Source organism: Lathyrus oleraceus, chromosome 5 (assembly GCF_024323335.1).
Source record: "Lathyrus oleraceus cultivar Zhongwan6 chromosome 5, CAAS_Psat_ZW6_1.0, whole genome shotgun sequence".
In the NCBI taxonomy this organism is placed as follows: Eukaryota; Viridiplantae; Streptophyta; class Magnoliopsida; order Fabales; family Fabaceae; genus Lathyrus; species Lathyrus oleraceus.
The window spans coordinates 184079079-184092840 of record NC_066583.1 but is presented as its reverse complement, the minus strand read 5'-3'; the positions used below and the strand labels follow the sequence as shown (position 1 = coordinate 184092840).

At 35.0% G+C, this 13762-nt stretch overlaps 2 protein-coding genes across 4 annotated transcripts; one reads left to right on the top strand and one right to left on the bottom strand.

Moving 5' to 3' along the window:
- On the bottom strand, positions 1 to 8681 carry LOC127082085 (histone-lysine N-methyltransferase ATX5). 3 transcript variants are annotated; one of them, XM_051022313.1, is made up of 24 exons: positions 8490 to 8675; positions 7291 to 8192; positions 7121 to 7176; positions 6802 to 7024; positions 6547 to 6672; positions 6278 to 6346; positions 6098 to 6166; positions 5901 to 5992; positions 5691 to 5783; positions 5375 to 5510; positions 4551 to 4653; positions 4351 to 4450; positions 4097 to 4221; positions 3415 to 3560; positions 3036 to 3140; positions 2575 to 2639; positions 2176 to 2383; positions 1536 to 1622; positions 1353 to 1409; positions 1184 to 1273; positions 892 to 978; positions 709 to 783; positions 513 to 613; positions 1 to 429 (listed from the first exon to the last, which is right to left on the bottom strand). In XM_051022313.1, exons 2-24 carry the CDS (start codon positions 8173 to 8175, stop codon positions 339 to 341), a joined length of 3189 nt encoding a protein of 1062 aa, XP_050878270.1. In that variant the 5' UTR covers positions 8176 to 8192; positions 8490 to 8675; the 3' UTR covers positions 1 to 338. The 3 variants fall into 3 exon arrangements, 2 of the variants coding, with proteins under 2 accessions (XP_050878270.1, XP_050878269.1); XM_051022312.1 differs by having other exon boundaries at positions 7291 to 8675; XR_007788150.1 differs by lacking the exons at positions 1 to 429; positions 513 to 613 and having other exon boundaries at positions 721 to 783; positions 1060 to 1273; positions 7291 to 8681.
- A 2031-nt stretch (positions 8682 to 10712) lies between these two features.
- Positions 10713 to 11923, top strand: LOC127079595 (uncharacterized mitochondrial protein AtMg00860-like). The gene is made up of 2 exons (XM_051019978.1): positions 10713 to 10980; positions 11589 to 11923. Exons 1-2 carry the CDS (start codon positions 10713 to 10715, stop codon positions 11921 to 11923), a joined length of 603 nt encoding a protein of 200 aa, XP_050875935.1.
- Positions 11924 to 13762: the final 1839 nt, after the last annotated feature.

Sequence of the window (13762 nt, the reverse complement as noted above, 5' to 3'; positions counted from 1 at the left end):
TTTGGGGAAGAAATTGGTTAACATTAAATTTAGGTAAAATAAAACTAATATCTGGCTGATACATTTACAGAGACGCCAAGAGCCAAATGCTGCTAAATCTTAATAACTTTTATTAGACCTCAATGGATATCCAAAGGGAAAATAAAAACACACAAAATCTATGCTTGTTTTCTTTTGTTTTGTTTGCTGTCCCTAGTTTTGGTTTGATAAAAACTACAGCTTTGGTGTAACTGTGAGATTTTCCCTGTAGAAGGGGATGGGTTAGTGCTTTGCTCCTCAAGGAGAAGAAACAATATCAGTTGTGCTATCATCTTCATTTCATTTTGTATAATCTTTTCCTAATTCATGAATTTCCTGCAACCCGAAGCTTTACACATGCAGGGGACTTTAAATTCATCTGGCTCATCAGGATCAAATAAGTAGTCATAACTGCACATAGCAAAATAACATCATTTACAATATCAAGATGAAACTCCACACAAGCACAAGCACAAAGAGAATGATGTGTATACGTTAGCTCGTCACCAGCAGATACGTTGGTCTTTGCAATAAGTACAATTCGGCTTTCATCATCTCCCACACTCATGATCCTTGCATAGCAATTTGGCATACACTGTATTAACATGAACCAAACAGCAGGTAAGAGTAAGACCACTATAGAGTTTTGTGGATTTACAAAAATCTATTCGAGTTTTAGGTTTGACTCACAGAATGGTTGATTAGTCGTGCTATATTCCCTTTATCAGTGGCATCAACCACCACTTCTTCGCTTATCTTAAACAGCTGCAAAAATAAGAGGGTAAAGCATTTTAGTGTGTCATAACATGTGATTATGAATAAAGAAATGACTGTGATACTTTCATATATGTAAAGATAGAGAAATTAACTCACGTAGCAGTCTTTCCCTTCTGCTCTATAGTGTGCCTCCCTCAAATCAGCAATGCTGCGTCTTACTTGTTCCCCGCGATATTCAAGAACCTGCTCATAATTAAATCAATTTCATTATTGTTGTATAAAAAGGTGGTGATATCATTCACTGGGAAATCTAGAAATACAACCAATACAGAACATCGTTTTCATGAGTCGTAATGTTGCACTGATGATGATTGATCGACAATTCAGTACACAGGAGTCTGTCGTGTGTCTTTGTAATGTTAAATGTATTTCTGCATGAAATCCATACCATTTCTCCTTCTTGAATATTCCTACGTGCAAAGAGGCCCCATCCATGTATGCCAGATCTACCAAAGCAAACCCGTTCATTTTCGGTTCTCTGAAATCATACCAGTGTACCAACAAAAAAGTCAGAAAAATAAACCACCGAAACCAATAATCTAACCAAGATATAGCACCTGTAAGTGGTAAAGTCGTTCTCTGAAAGAAGAAAAAGCTTGAGGCTCCTTTACTGGCTGTTTGAGGGAAAATGGTATGAAAAAGTAAGCGGGAAAAATATAAGAGAAAGGGGAAGTTTATATATTAAAATCAATCTAAAAGAATTGGTAATGTCTTATATAATTTCAAGATAAAATGTTTACTCTGTGGGCATTTAAACTCTGTATTGCATCCAAAGGATGGTGGCAGTGACCCCTCGCTTGATGAAAAACTGCTTCATCAGATGCTCTCTAAGAAGTAGAAGAAATAAAAGTGAGAGAAAGTAGAACATTTAAAAAGAAATGAAGAAAATTTAGAGGAACCAATGGATAACTAGCTACAGGATGAACACAGAAACAAAGGAACCAGTGCAAGCAGCAGCAGACACATTATAGTGAGGTAGCATTACCAGTTAGCAAATACATCAGATTTGTTTCTTACAGACTAAAAAATAAAAACGACATTTAAGAATTTAGAGTTTTTTAAAAAAAACAATGCTATTTTGTATTTATCTACTGGACTAAAAATCATTTTTAAAAAAAGACATCCATTAAAAATGATTTTCAAGAGAAGCTACTTAAAAAACTTCTCATTTGAAAAAAAAATTAGATTGTTATTCTCATTTTTTAGAAAGCTGTAACAAACAGATAAAAACTTTCAAAAGTAATTTTTTAAGTGTTTATTTAAGAAAAAAGGTGTTACAAACACACGCTTAATATCTCTTTTACAAATACAATCGATCCTGCATTATTTATGTTTTATTTTACAAACATTCATCACCATGAGCAATTTTCTCCAATGTACCTTTCTGGTATGATTTGTTCTTTTAAGGATACGACACCGAGCAGCAGAGAATGGGTCATGCTCAGTGATATTAATAGGAGTCTCTTCTTGCTTTATTCTATTAGATGAGATTAATCTTGATCCAATTTTTTTCTTTTGAAGAAGGCTTTTGGTTGAAATGACCCCAAAAGGGGTTTGCAAAATCAAAACATTGTCTGGATTTGGAGCTCTGCAGGAAATAACAGATATTACTAAAGATGAAAGGATGATAATAAGATTGAGCTTAAAGTGACTTGCATATAAACTTATAAATGTGCAAGTACTGAGCAAAAAAGCAAACACTGCGTAGAGGCAATGGTAGAAACGAACAAAGGATGAAAAATCATCTCTTTTTTTTTGTTATAATTGTTGATTAGATACCTGTGGTAAGCACAATATGAAACCATTTTTGTTATTGTCTTCCCATTTTTCTTCGAACAATGCAACTGCATTTAGAAAGGAGAAAGTTTAGTTAAATATTGGCTTTCGAACAATGCAACTGCATTTAGAAAGGAGAAAGTTTGGTTAAATATTGGCGATTTGACAAAGATGAAACATTCAATAACACAACAACCGAGACTCATTCCCCTGGCGGAGTTGTTAATTTTTTATAGAATGAAAATGGTGTTTTTCCAAATATTCTTAAAGCCCCAGTGGGGAATGCGTGTACTAATGATGACTGGTGAGTATTCATAATCAGTAATCAAACTGTTTTGTTATTGAAAACAATGCTTAAAAATAGGAAATAAATTGAAAATCATCATTAAACTTTAGTAGTAATAAAGAAAAAGTCCAAATTAGAAGATACCGAGCAAGCCAACTCAATTCAATAGAAACCTTACCTCCATTCGGTAACCAGCCCTTGATGCACACATGGCATGGAAATAAGTGGAGCATTTGCAGCACTGTGTGCAGGAACCATGAATTTGCTTGCAAATAACACAAATCTGAAATTCAAATAGGACAGACCTTAGAGTGCATTTATTAGATTGAACCAAGAGTCATCTAATGATTAAGATATCAAGAAAATCGGGAGTTTAGCTCATTTTCTTTATCCCACACTCAACGGACAGAATAATAAAATCTGATAGATACTTTTCATCTTTATGATATGTAGTGTGAACAATTCTAACAGTGAAGAAATATGCAAAGAATGAAATCACTTCTGCCATTGACCAAAATTACTTTCAAGGAGGATTTTGTAGTAGTCAATAGCTTTACCTTCACAAAAGAATTTGATGGAATACTAAGAATTCCCAAAGCAGGTTCCATTTTCTCATCACTAGCAAACGAGACTTCAGGTCGAAACCAAGCACAGGTGACATGAACCCATAATGTGTCAATATCGGTTGGCTTTAGAGCACCACCTGGGAGTTCAAAAATATTTTTAAAAAGGTGGATAACAATGCGAGAAAGATTACACTTATAGCAGATCAAACTAATTTCATTGTAAAAAAGGGTCAAAAAGTTCTCATCCAAGAATATTAAAAACTGATTTAGAGTATGTTTGTTTAAGACTATTTTATGAAAAAAAAAATTGTAAAATAATAATCATTTGAGTTTCTAGCTGCTTGTTTCAGCTTTTGGAAAATATTGGAACCTGAAATTTTCTGACTAATGAAAATATATTTTTTAATTTTGATGAGTGGTAGATGAAAGAACAAAGAGTTATTTTCATGATTAAAAAAAACTTTGGCTTTACATGAAATTCTCTATAAAATAATCACTACCGTATTATTTATTTTTAAAAAATCTTCTTAAATAACAATTGTACAAGATTTAAGGAACAAGACAGTTTCAAAAAGTAGAATTCACAAAGAAAAGGTGAGTCTATATCAATCCAAACAAATAAAAAGATGATGACACTATATACCATGTGTTTGAAATATTGTGCAAGACAAACCTTTTACAGGACAAAGACAACACTCCCGCTTGATTTTAGGTGTCTCGCAGGTTTTACAGACCCAAGATGTAAAGTCTCTAACATTTAATACTCCATAGCATTCTTGGTGAACAGCTATTTGACATCTATAAAATATGTAATGCATTTTTGTATTAATTGAAATGAAACTCATCATACATATTAGTTCTTCATAGCTCAAGCTAGCATATGAAGAAAAAAATGGAGGGTGTTATCTAGAAATGATGGAGATGTACCTGTTGCAAATGATAATTTTATTGTAGTCCCAGTCTTCAACCCATCTACAAACAGCACAGCGCTCTGTAGTCCACTTAGCATAAACAGGTTCATACCTCTCTGTCAGAGAAAAAAAATTGTAGTTACATTATCACTATGAGAACATGTAGCAAATATAGCATATAGCAATGTTGTAGAAAAGGAAGGGGAAAAAGGTTACCTTTCAAGAAGGTAAGCAACTTCTGCTTCCTTTCTTTTAAAGAAGGTTTTTTAGGTTTGACGGAAACTAGAGCATTAGCATGAACTTCGGCAACCTGCAGCATCTGAGTATCCAAAAAGCATCATATTAGCACTATTATTGAGTTTGAAAAGGTCAGTATCATTAGCATTTTGTTAAGAATACAAAATTAAAAAATATATATTGATACTGATGGGAAAAAACTACAATGAAATCTAAGGTCTAATACTTAAGATGAAGAATTTTTTTTATTAATAATTATAATTATAATTAAAATAATATGCAGCATACAATATTCCACTTATACTCCTTCCGGACTCAGCTATAAGCAACAAATATCTATATTAGTTGGACTCAAATAATATAAGCAAATGTTGACTAATTTATCCACAGTTAATGTTATTACTATTCCAAATACAACCTTAAATTAAGTGATTAATATTGTGAATAGACAATCATTATAAATAGGGGCAGGTTAGTAAATGTATTTCCTTTTTTACATTAAAAAACTCCCTTGACTACCATCTTTAAAAAGTGAAATTACCGAAAGAAAAAAAAAAGTGTAAAAATAAGTATTTTCACTTATAAATGAGACCAGAGTAGTAGGCCCATAAATAAGCACATTAAATACATACTGAAGAATAGAATTCTTTTTTTTTTGGTACAACTGAATAATACAATTCTAATGAATTTGGTTCGTGAACAATTTTAATAAAATAAAATAATGAACACATTAGTGTATTTTCAACACAAAATAGATAGGGAATATTATGCATCGAAATTAAATAAGAGCCATATATACAAACCCATTGTTCCAAAGGTAGCCTAGAGTCTTTCACAGTAATACTTGTTTTCCAATTTCTTAATTTGGAACCCGTGTGCCTTTCCCATTCGCTAAGAGCTTGTTTTTCTGTCCCACAAAAACCACACTTGCACACAACTCTGGAGAAGAAGAATATGTATCAGCCCACGATAAAAACTTAAAGAAAGAGATAAATTCCCAATATATAAGTAATAAAAAAACAATGGTAGTTGTGCAAGGACATCCGAGAAAGTAATTTGAATGATAAGCCACATCAGGAAATTATGTCCAAGCCTTTTGAAGGAGTTTGTAGTACTTACAAGTGTAGGCTTGGAAAATATATGCCTTGCACACCATTGCAGAGAACATTGACCTTATTTGAAAGCACTAGCTGCCCACTGTTTCGGTTCGATCTGCACAAAAGCTCTCCAACATTATTGGAAACATACAAATTATATACACATGAAAATGACACCTTTTATGTAATACCAGGGTTAGGGAAGACAGAGAAAGAAAAATAATAGACTCACCTGACTTTTGTCTTTGATTTTTCTGAATCAGATAACTCAAAGTCAAACTTGCCTCTACATGTAGGGCAGTAATAATCGGTGCTTTCAAGATCCTTCAAAGAAACAAAGTATTCAAAGCAATAAAACGCTAAATGTCACTTTATGAACTTTTAATAAAGAGAAGCTACAAAACTGTGATATTAAGTAATGGATAAAACCTTGAAATGGTTTCTCGAAATTTGGTCACATTCGGCATGCACCCACACTTTACATCCATCACAGCGCACCTGATTCCAAGGAAACACCCCAAAAGGTCAAAAAAAAAAATTAATGCTACAATGCAACAGTCTAGCAGAAAAAAATTGCCTTAATTAGTTAATGGAATTTAGCTAACTCACCCAGCTTCCACTATCTGAATGATTCCAAACTTTCTTGCATATGCCACAATAATGTTTTGATTTCGTTAACTGCCAAAACTAAATGACTTCAGATACTACAAAATATGCAATTTTCAAAACAAATAGAAAAATTTCTTAACTGCAAAGAACAAATGACTTCAAAGGCTACAAAATACAGAGTTTCAACACAGACACAGAGCTTCAATCATAATGTTTTCATCGCAGACTTAAATATAAGTATTTAGAAGAAAAAGGCAAAGCATACTAACCCTTGCACATGTTTTACATAGGAGTTGACCATTCGGAGTCAAACCATTAGTTTTCTTTGACATCTTGTAAGAAAGAGTCAATCCACACGCTTCACATGATCGTGAGTCTTTTTTATCAAATAAATCCTGCATATAAAATTACAAATTCCAATTAATGAAGCATCAAAGAAGACTAGACTTCAACAACATTCAAAACTCTGTGGAGCAATAGTTACATAACAAATAAAAACTATAAATAAATATGAAGCAGATTACCTGGTTCAGAAAATGTTTTCCTGCTCTTCCATACTGGTTTGAACCACAGACCTCTCGGAAGGAGGATTTCAGAATAGTATCATCATAAACAGTAGCACAAGCTGCTGCATTTATATCATCCATCAACTTCTCTGTAAAGCCTTGGTCGGCCAAAAATGCCTCCTCTATTGCCATTTGGTAGTCAGAGGGACTATAGTTACTCAATTCAGGCTGCTCTTGAAACCTAAATCAAAGACCACCGTCCAGCCTAGTAAACAAAATTTCTTCCGGAAAATTAAATCAATGAAAACAAGAGAGACAATAACCAACAACTTCTCACCTGTCAACAAAATCCATAAATGGAAAGATCATGCCATGCTTCACCCATGCATAGTCCTGTTCAAATAACCAAACCACAATAAATTTCCTAAATAGCAAAGAAGCTCTATATAGTAAATTAGTGAACATTCCATATTCAAATATCTTATATCATACATTCCAATTCCATACCCTTTGATTTTCATTCCCAGCATTGCCAAGAAACATGACACATGCAGCAGCAGCTATACAAGATCTTAGGACCAACTCAGGTGCATGTTTGACAGGATCAATCACAACAGCTGGCCAAAAAGGTTCCTTCCTCCCAGCTTTGGCCCACACTATATCAGAGGCATAAAAATCTTCTGGCCCATATAACCCATCTTTCTTCTCTCCATTATTCTCCTTCCATTCAACTATATCATCACTACCCATAGCCAAATCAACTTCATCCTCATACAAAGCTGAACCGTTCCTTCTACCAAAACTCTTATGCCGCCCACTCACGGTAACATCATCCTCCCCACACAATGCCAAATACTTGCGTTGCTTATAACCAACTTTCCCATTGTTACGCCCTTTTCTGACATTGTTATTGTAAGTTTTGGGTACTACTACCCTGTCCTTGTTGCATTCAAATTCAACTTCACAATCACGCAAACTGGTTTTTCCATCCTTCTTCCAATCATCAATAACAGAGTCGTTAAAACGAGAAGGAAGAACCTGAACTCTCCCTCTCGAAGTTCTAACCAATGGCGGTCGCTGAACCTGATTTGTCTTCACCGGAACCATCTCCTCTTTCGACTTCGACTCAACTTCACCGGGGGAGCACGGAACTTGCGTGCACCAAGACGCAGAGAATCCCCTCTCCGATACACCAGCACTCAACAAACTGTGAAAACTGACCGGAATCAAACCGGCAGCAACATCCCCCAAAAGGTTCAAAGGATAATAATAACCACTCGTTTTCCTCTTCTTAGAAGCATAAGAACAGTCGTCCTCTTCTCCAAGCGAGTCACCGAGCCTACACCGTTTCAAAGGCGGCATTTGAGATTTCAAGTTCCGCTTGATAATCATTCTTCTCTCTCTTCAATCTTCAAAACAGAAAATTGAAGCAACAAGTCGGTTAAAATTAAAGCTTAATAAACACGAGAAATGAAAATTGAAGTCCGAAGTTCAGAAGCGATAAACCCTAATCGCGAATTGAGTTTGAAAAAAACAGAGCAATCGAAGAAGCAAGAGGCAAGTTAGAGTTATGAAGAAAGAAAGGAAGAGAAGAGAGAGAGAGAGAGAGAGAGAGAGAGAGAGAGAGAGAGAGAGAGAGAGAGAGAGAGAGAGAGAGAAAGAGTTGGAAGAAAGAGAGATGAATTGAAAAGGAGAATGTCAGAAACCTGATAGAGAAGAGAAGATCGAATGAGCAGAGAAATGAAGAAATAGGGATCTGTTCTTCGGGTAAACTCTCTCTCTCTCAACAACTGCTTCAGAAAGGAGACAGAGAGAAGTTTACAAGACAAAAAAACGTAGTAAACATTGTTTTTATATTTATTTTTCAAGAAATCGCAATGATATTTTGTATTTTATGAAAAGTGTATATTTTGAGTGAGAGAAAGGTGCTTATTATTACGTGGTTGTGTCTGATGAGGCTAACTTGCGCATGGTGTAAATTGTTGTGTCAGAGACGTGAGCGAGCTTTGGTTGGTGATGATGGCATTCTGGTTCGGCAACGTGGGCCGGGTTTATTTTCATATGTCAATGTTATTTTATTTTGTTCTAAGCTCCATTGCTATGGTTTGCGTTCATAATGTCTTTATGTTTTTAAGCTCCATTCTGGTGATGAATAAAAGTTGCAACAATATTGGAGCTATGCATAATGTCTTTATGTTTATTTGAAATTTGTTGGAAAGAAGAGGACGTGAAAACAGTTTGAATGGGGTGAAGTTGACGACTCTCAAATAGTGAAATTGACTGAATTTAGATGTACGCACTTTTTCAGAAAAACCTCATGTTTTTTTTTTTTGTTTTATCTAAATATTAATCTGAAGACGAAAGCTGCATCTCTTTTGGGATATATATATATATATATATATATATATATATATATATATATATATATATATATATATATTGATAAATGAATGGTAGAGAAAATGAAGAGAAAGTAAGCAAGTTTGTTTGTGAGCATGGTGTCTATTTTTATTTCAGTTGTATTTATTGAATTTAAATAAAAGCTTATAATACTATGCATTGCAAAGTCAGAACGCCAAAAAAAAAAAGACTATTGGTATAATTTTAATTTATTGAAAGGAAAATGATTAATGATACTAAAAATATATAGTAAAAGTGAGGAGGTGCGGGAAGAAAAATAGAAAGGGGGTGATGATCGATTGACCACGTGAAGTCTGCGGTCTGAAAACTTGCATATATTGTTTAAGACTCCATTGATATAGACGTGAGCAAATTACTTGAAGAACATGGTTCATAATTTTCAAGATTCTTCATCTCAGTGTAACATCTCTTCTATAGGAGTATAGGGCTTGACAACCTTATTCATGTTGGCAACGCACAAGCGAGTAATGACGGATTCGTAGGATTACTTGACTATTAGGTAGACAATAATATTGTCATGTGAAAGTTTTCTACTCAATTAGTATACTACTAGTCATGATTTTCTTTCATTTAATATATATATATATATATATATATATATATATATATATATATATATATATATATATATATATATATATATATATATATATATATATATATATATATATATATATATATATGAGTTATGTGAGATTTCGGTCTATTCGGTGTTCTCATATTTATTTGGTGGGATCGTTGGTCTAGTGGAGATACCTAAGACGAGTTTCATATCTATTTGGTGGAGATTTCCGATTCAGGTAAGGGACCGGAGACCGTGGAAGAAATCAGTAACATATCTCTGATATCCACAAAATCTTTGTAAAGAGGAGTTGGTGTATAATAGCATCGCATATCTTGAATACTTATGTTTGTATTTGTGTATGTGTTTATGTACTAGTATTATTATTATATTCGTTTATCATCCTGTTGTTAAATTTCATCGTTATTACTTGTAAGTGTATTCTGACCCTCTTCTTTATTTTGTTGGATTGGTTTTGTGCAATGTTGTATATGTAATTAGAATGAGTGATAGATTGTGATGATCGTGAGATGGTTGTGATGTTCTCTTAGCATTTACTGTTTTTTCATTTAGTTGAATAAATGTTTTGGTCTGTAACATCGGGGATTTGGGTGCTTGTATTTTCATGTATTGAGTTGTAACTCTCTTTTATGGAAATTTCAATGATGTTTTATTCAGACTTATAATATGTTTTTTCTTTTATCTCTCGTTGTAAATTATTTAGTTTGCATGTTTATGTCTGGGAGTTTTTATGAGGTAATATCATATGCATGAATTTTTCATTAAAAATAAAGTTTGGGGTTTAGGGTGTTACATAGTGGTATCGGAGCAGGTCGGTCCATCCGGTCAGGTTTTGTTGATTATGTCATTTCCTAGTGTGCGATGAGTGTTTGAACATTGTCGATACAATGTTTCTTCTAACAATTATTTGTTGATATATTGAGAAATGGCTAGGAGAAACGGTTGTGATATTGTTGAGGCTCTGCAAGCTATGGCTCAAGTAATGGGACATGCACAACATGCTTTGCAGGCTCAACAGAACAATCAGGATGAAGGTGGTGAGGGTCGTGGACTAAGCAGATTCCAGAGGAATAATCCTCTGACCTTTAAAAGGAGGTATGATCTAGAAGACGCGCAGACTTGGTTGCAGGAAATTGAAAAGATATTCGGGGTTATGGTTTATATTAATGCTCAGCATGTTCTTTACGAGACTCGTATCTTAACTGAGGAAGCAAAATATTTGTGAGATAATGCACAACAGAGGTTTTCAGGCTGCATGTACCGTTGTAACAATTTGAAGATTTACTTGAGAATAAATTTATCAGATAAAGTGTGTCTCCTTGAGGAGCTTCGGTGTTATTAGTTAAGAAGAATGATGGCAGTATGAGATTGTGTGTCGACTATCACCAGCTGAACAAAGTCACTATTGAGAATAAATATCCTTTTTCCACAATTGATGATCTTATGGACCAATTGGTTGAAGCATGTGTATTCAGCAAGATAGATTTGAGATCTGGCTATCACCAGATCCGAGTGAAAGATGAAGATACCTCGAAGACTGCTTTTAGAACTGGGTACAGTCACTATGAATACTTAGTGATGTCGTTCGGAGTTTCTAATTCCCCTTGTGTATTTATGAAGTATATGAATCGAACTTTCCATCCTTACCTGGATAAGTTTGTTGTGGTTTTCATTGACGACATCCTAATATATTCCAAGTCATAAGAGGATCATGTAGAGCATCTTCATATTATGCTTTAAGTTCTAAAAGAGAAACAATTGTATGCCAAGTTATCTAAATGTGAGTCCTGGTTACATGAAGTTAGTTTTCTGGGTCATGTAATCTCCTGTGGTGGTATAACGGTGGATCCTTCAAAAGTAGATGCAGTATTACAGTGGGAAGCTCTGAAGACAGTTATTGAGATCGGAAGTTTCCTTGGACTAGTCGGTTGCTACAGGAGATTCATCGAGGGTTTTTCCAAGTTAGCTCTACCTTTGACTCAGTTGATCCGAATGGGTCAAGCACTCGTGTGGAATATCGAGTGTGAGGAAAGTTTTAGAGAATTGAAGAAGAGGTTGACTATTGCACCAGTTTTAACCTTACCAGATGTGAAGGAACCATTTGTAGTATATTGTGACGCGTCAAGATGGGTTTAGGAAGAGTACTTATGCATATTAGAAAGGTAGTGGCTTATGCTTCTCGACAGTTGAAAGTCCATTCGAAGAACTATCATATACATGACTTAGAATTGGCGACAATGGTTTTTGTATTGAAGATTTGGAGACATTACTTATATGGTTCTAGATTTGAAGTATTCATTAATCATAAAATCCTAAAATATTCTTTTGATCAGAAGGAGCTTAATATGAGGCAGAGGAGATGGTTGGAGTTCTTGAAGGACTATGACTTTGGTCTAAATTACTATCATGGTAAAGCCAATGTTGTAGTCGATGCTTCGAGTCGGAAATTATTGCACATGTCAGTTATGATAGTGAGATAACTAGACTTGATCAATTCAGAGATATGAGCTTAGCATGCAAGGTGACTCCTATTAGTGTGAGATTGGGCATATTGAAGTTTACTAGTGGTTTCCTCGACGATACCAGAGACGGTGAGAAGCTAGACATAAGCTTGGTTGATCGACTATCTTCTGTTTGTCAGGATAGAGATAAGGATTTTAGAGTTGAGAAGAATGGTGTGTTGAAATTTCGGAACAAAGTATGTGTGCCTGACGTGTCGGAACTAAAGCGTATGATTCTTGAGGAAAGTCATAGAAGTAGTTTGATTATTCATCCTAGGGCTTCTAAGATTTACCAAGATCTTAAGAAAATGTTTCGGTGGTCGGGTATGAAGTGAGATATTGCTCAATTTATTTATGCTTGTTTAACTTGTCAGAAGTCAAAGATTGAGCATCAGAAGTTGTATGTTCTGATGCAACCATTGGATATACCTGAATGGAAATGGGATAGTATCTCGATGGACTTTGTGACCGGGTTGTTGAGTACTCTGAAAGGGAATGATTCGATTTGGATTATTGTTGATAGGATGACTAAATCGGCTCATTTCATACTGATTAAGATCCATTTTTCGTTGGCTGAAATATACATTAGTAATGTTGTGAAGTTGCATGGCATTCCATCGAGTATAGTTTTCAATAGATATTTGAGATTCACTTCTAGGTTTTGGGAGAGCTTATAAGAAGTTATGGGTACTAGACTGAGGTTGAGTCATGCATATCATCCACGGACTAATGGTGAGACGGAGAGTACTATCCAGTCTTTGGAGGACTTGTTAAGGTCCTTCTTGAGTTAGTAACAGTCTTCTATGTGGTGCCCCTTGACCTCGTGAAACTTGCATCACCTACTGAGTTCAGGCCTCGTGATGTATAACTTGGGGTTGGTAGAAGAGGAATGTTGTGTGTATGGATAACCTCATGCCATATCTACTCACTGTGAGCGTTTAAGGGTGTGAATCTCTTTGTAGGCCTCCCACTTTGTTTGAAGGTTGCCTTGTCTCTAACAGTCGACGTATAGTGATTCTTATGTGATCGCTACGAGTTATCAGAGTTCCTAGTTATCCACTCCCTTAACATCTCTGGCCGACTTTTCGGTGTTGCTTTCCTTTCCTTTTATATAGCATTTTGCATACATCATTAACTCCGTCAGGGAAGCCGCAGACCTCTGGGTGAGGGATTCATAAAAATTCTAAGCATGCTCCTACAAGAACCATCATGTTGGAGTGGATGGCCTTCATAGTCGTCTCATTAAAGCGGGTGAGATACTCCCTCAAATATTCATAAGGGCCTTGGAAAATGTTGAACATGTTGGTGGTAGATATCTTTATGTTTTGGCTCGCCACAATCTGATTGACCAATTTCTTCAGTAGGTCATGGTAGTTAGTGACTGAGAGTCGTGGCATACTCATCTACCACCTTAATGTTGCGTTCATGAAGTTTATAGAGAGAAACTTGAATTTTAGGGAATCAGATGATCCAA

What these genes read in the sequence shown, in the direction of transcription:
- LOC127082085 (XM_051022312.1), bottom strand. Translation starts at nt 8,175, where the DNA reads ATGATTATCAAGCGGAACTTGAAATCTCAAATGCCGCCTTTGAAACGG. An exon ending in GGGCTGGTTACCGAATGGAG is followed by an intron (nt 2,640 to 3,035) that starts GTAAGGTTTCTA and finishes TTCTAAATGCAG; the next exon opens with TTGCATTGTTCGAAGAAAAA. An exon ending in CACGACTAATCAACCATTCT is followed by an intron (nt 614 to 708) that starts GTGAGTCAAACC and finishes ATGTTAATACAG; the next exon opens with TGTATGCCAAATTGCTATGC.
- LOC127079595 (XM_051019978.1), top strand. Translation starts at nt 10,713, where the DNA reads ATGGCTAGGAGAAACGGTTGTGATATTGTTGAGGCTCTGCAAGCTATG. An exon ending in GCATGTTCTTTACGAGACTC is followed by an intron (nt 10,981 to 11,588) that starts GTATCTTAACTG and finishes GGTTACATGAAG; the next exon opens with TTAGTTTTCTGGGTCATGTA.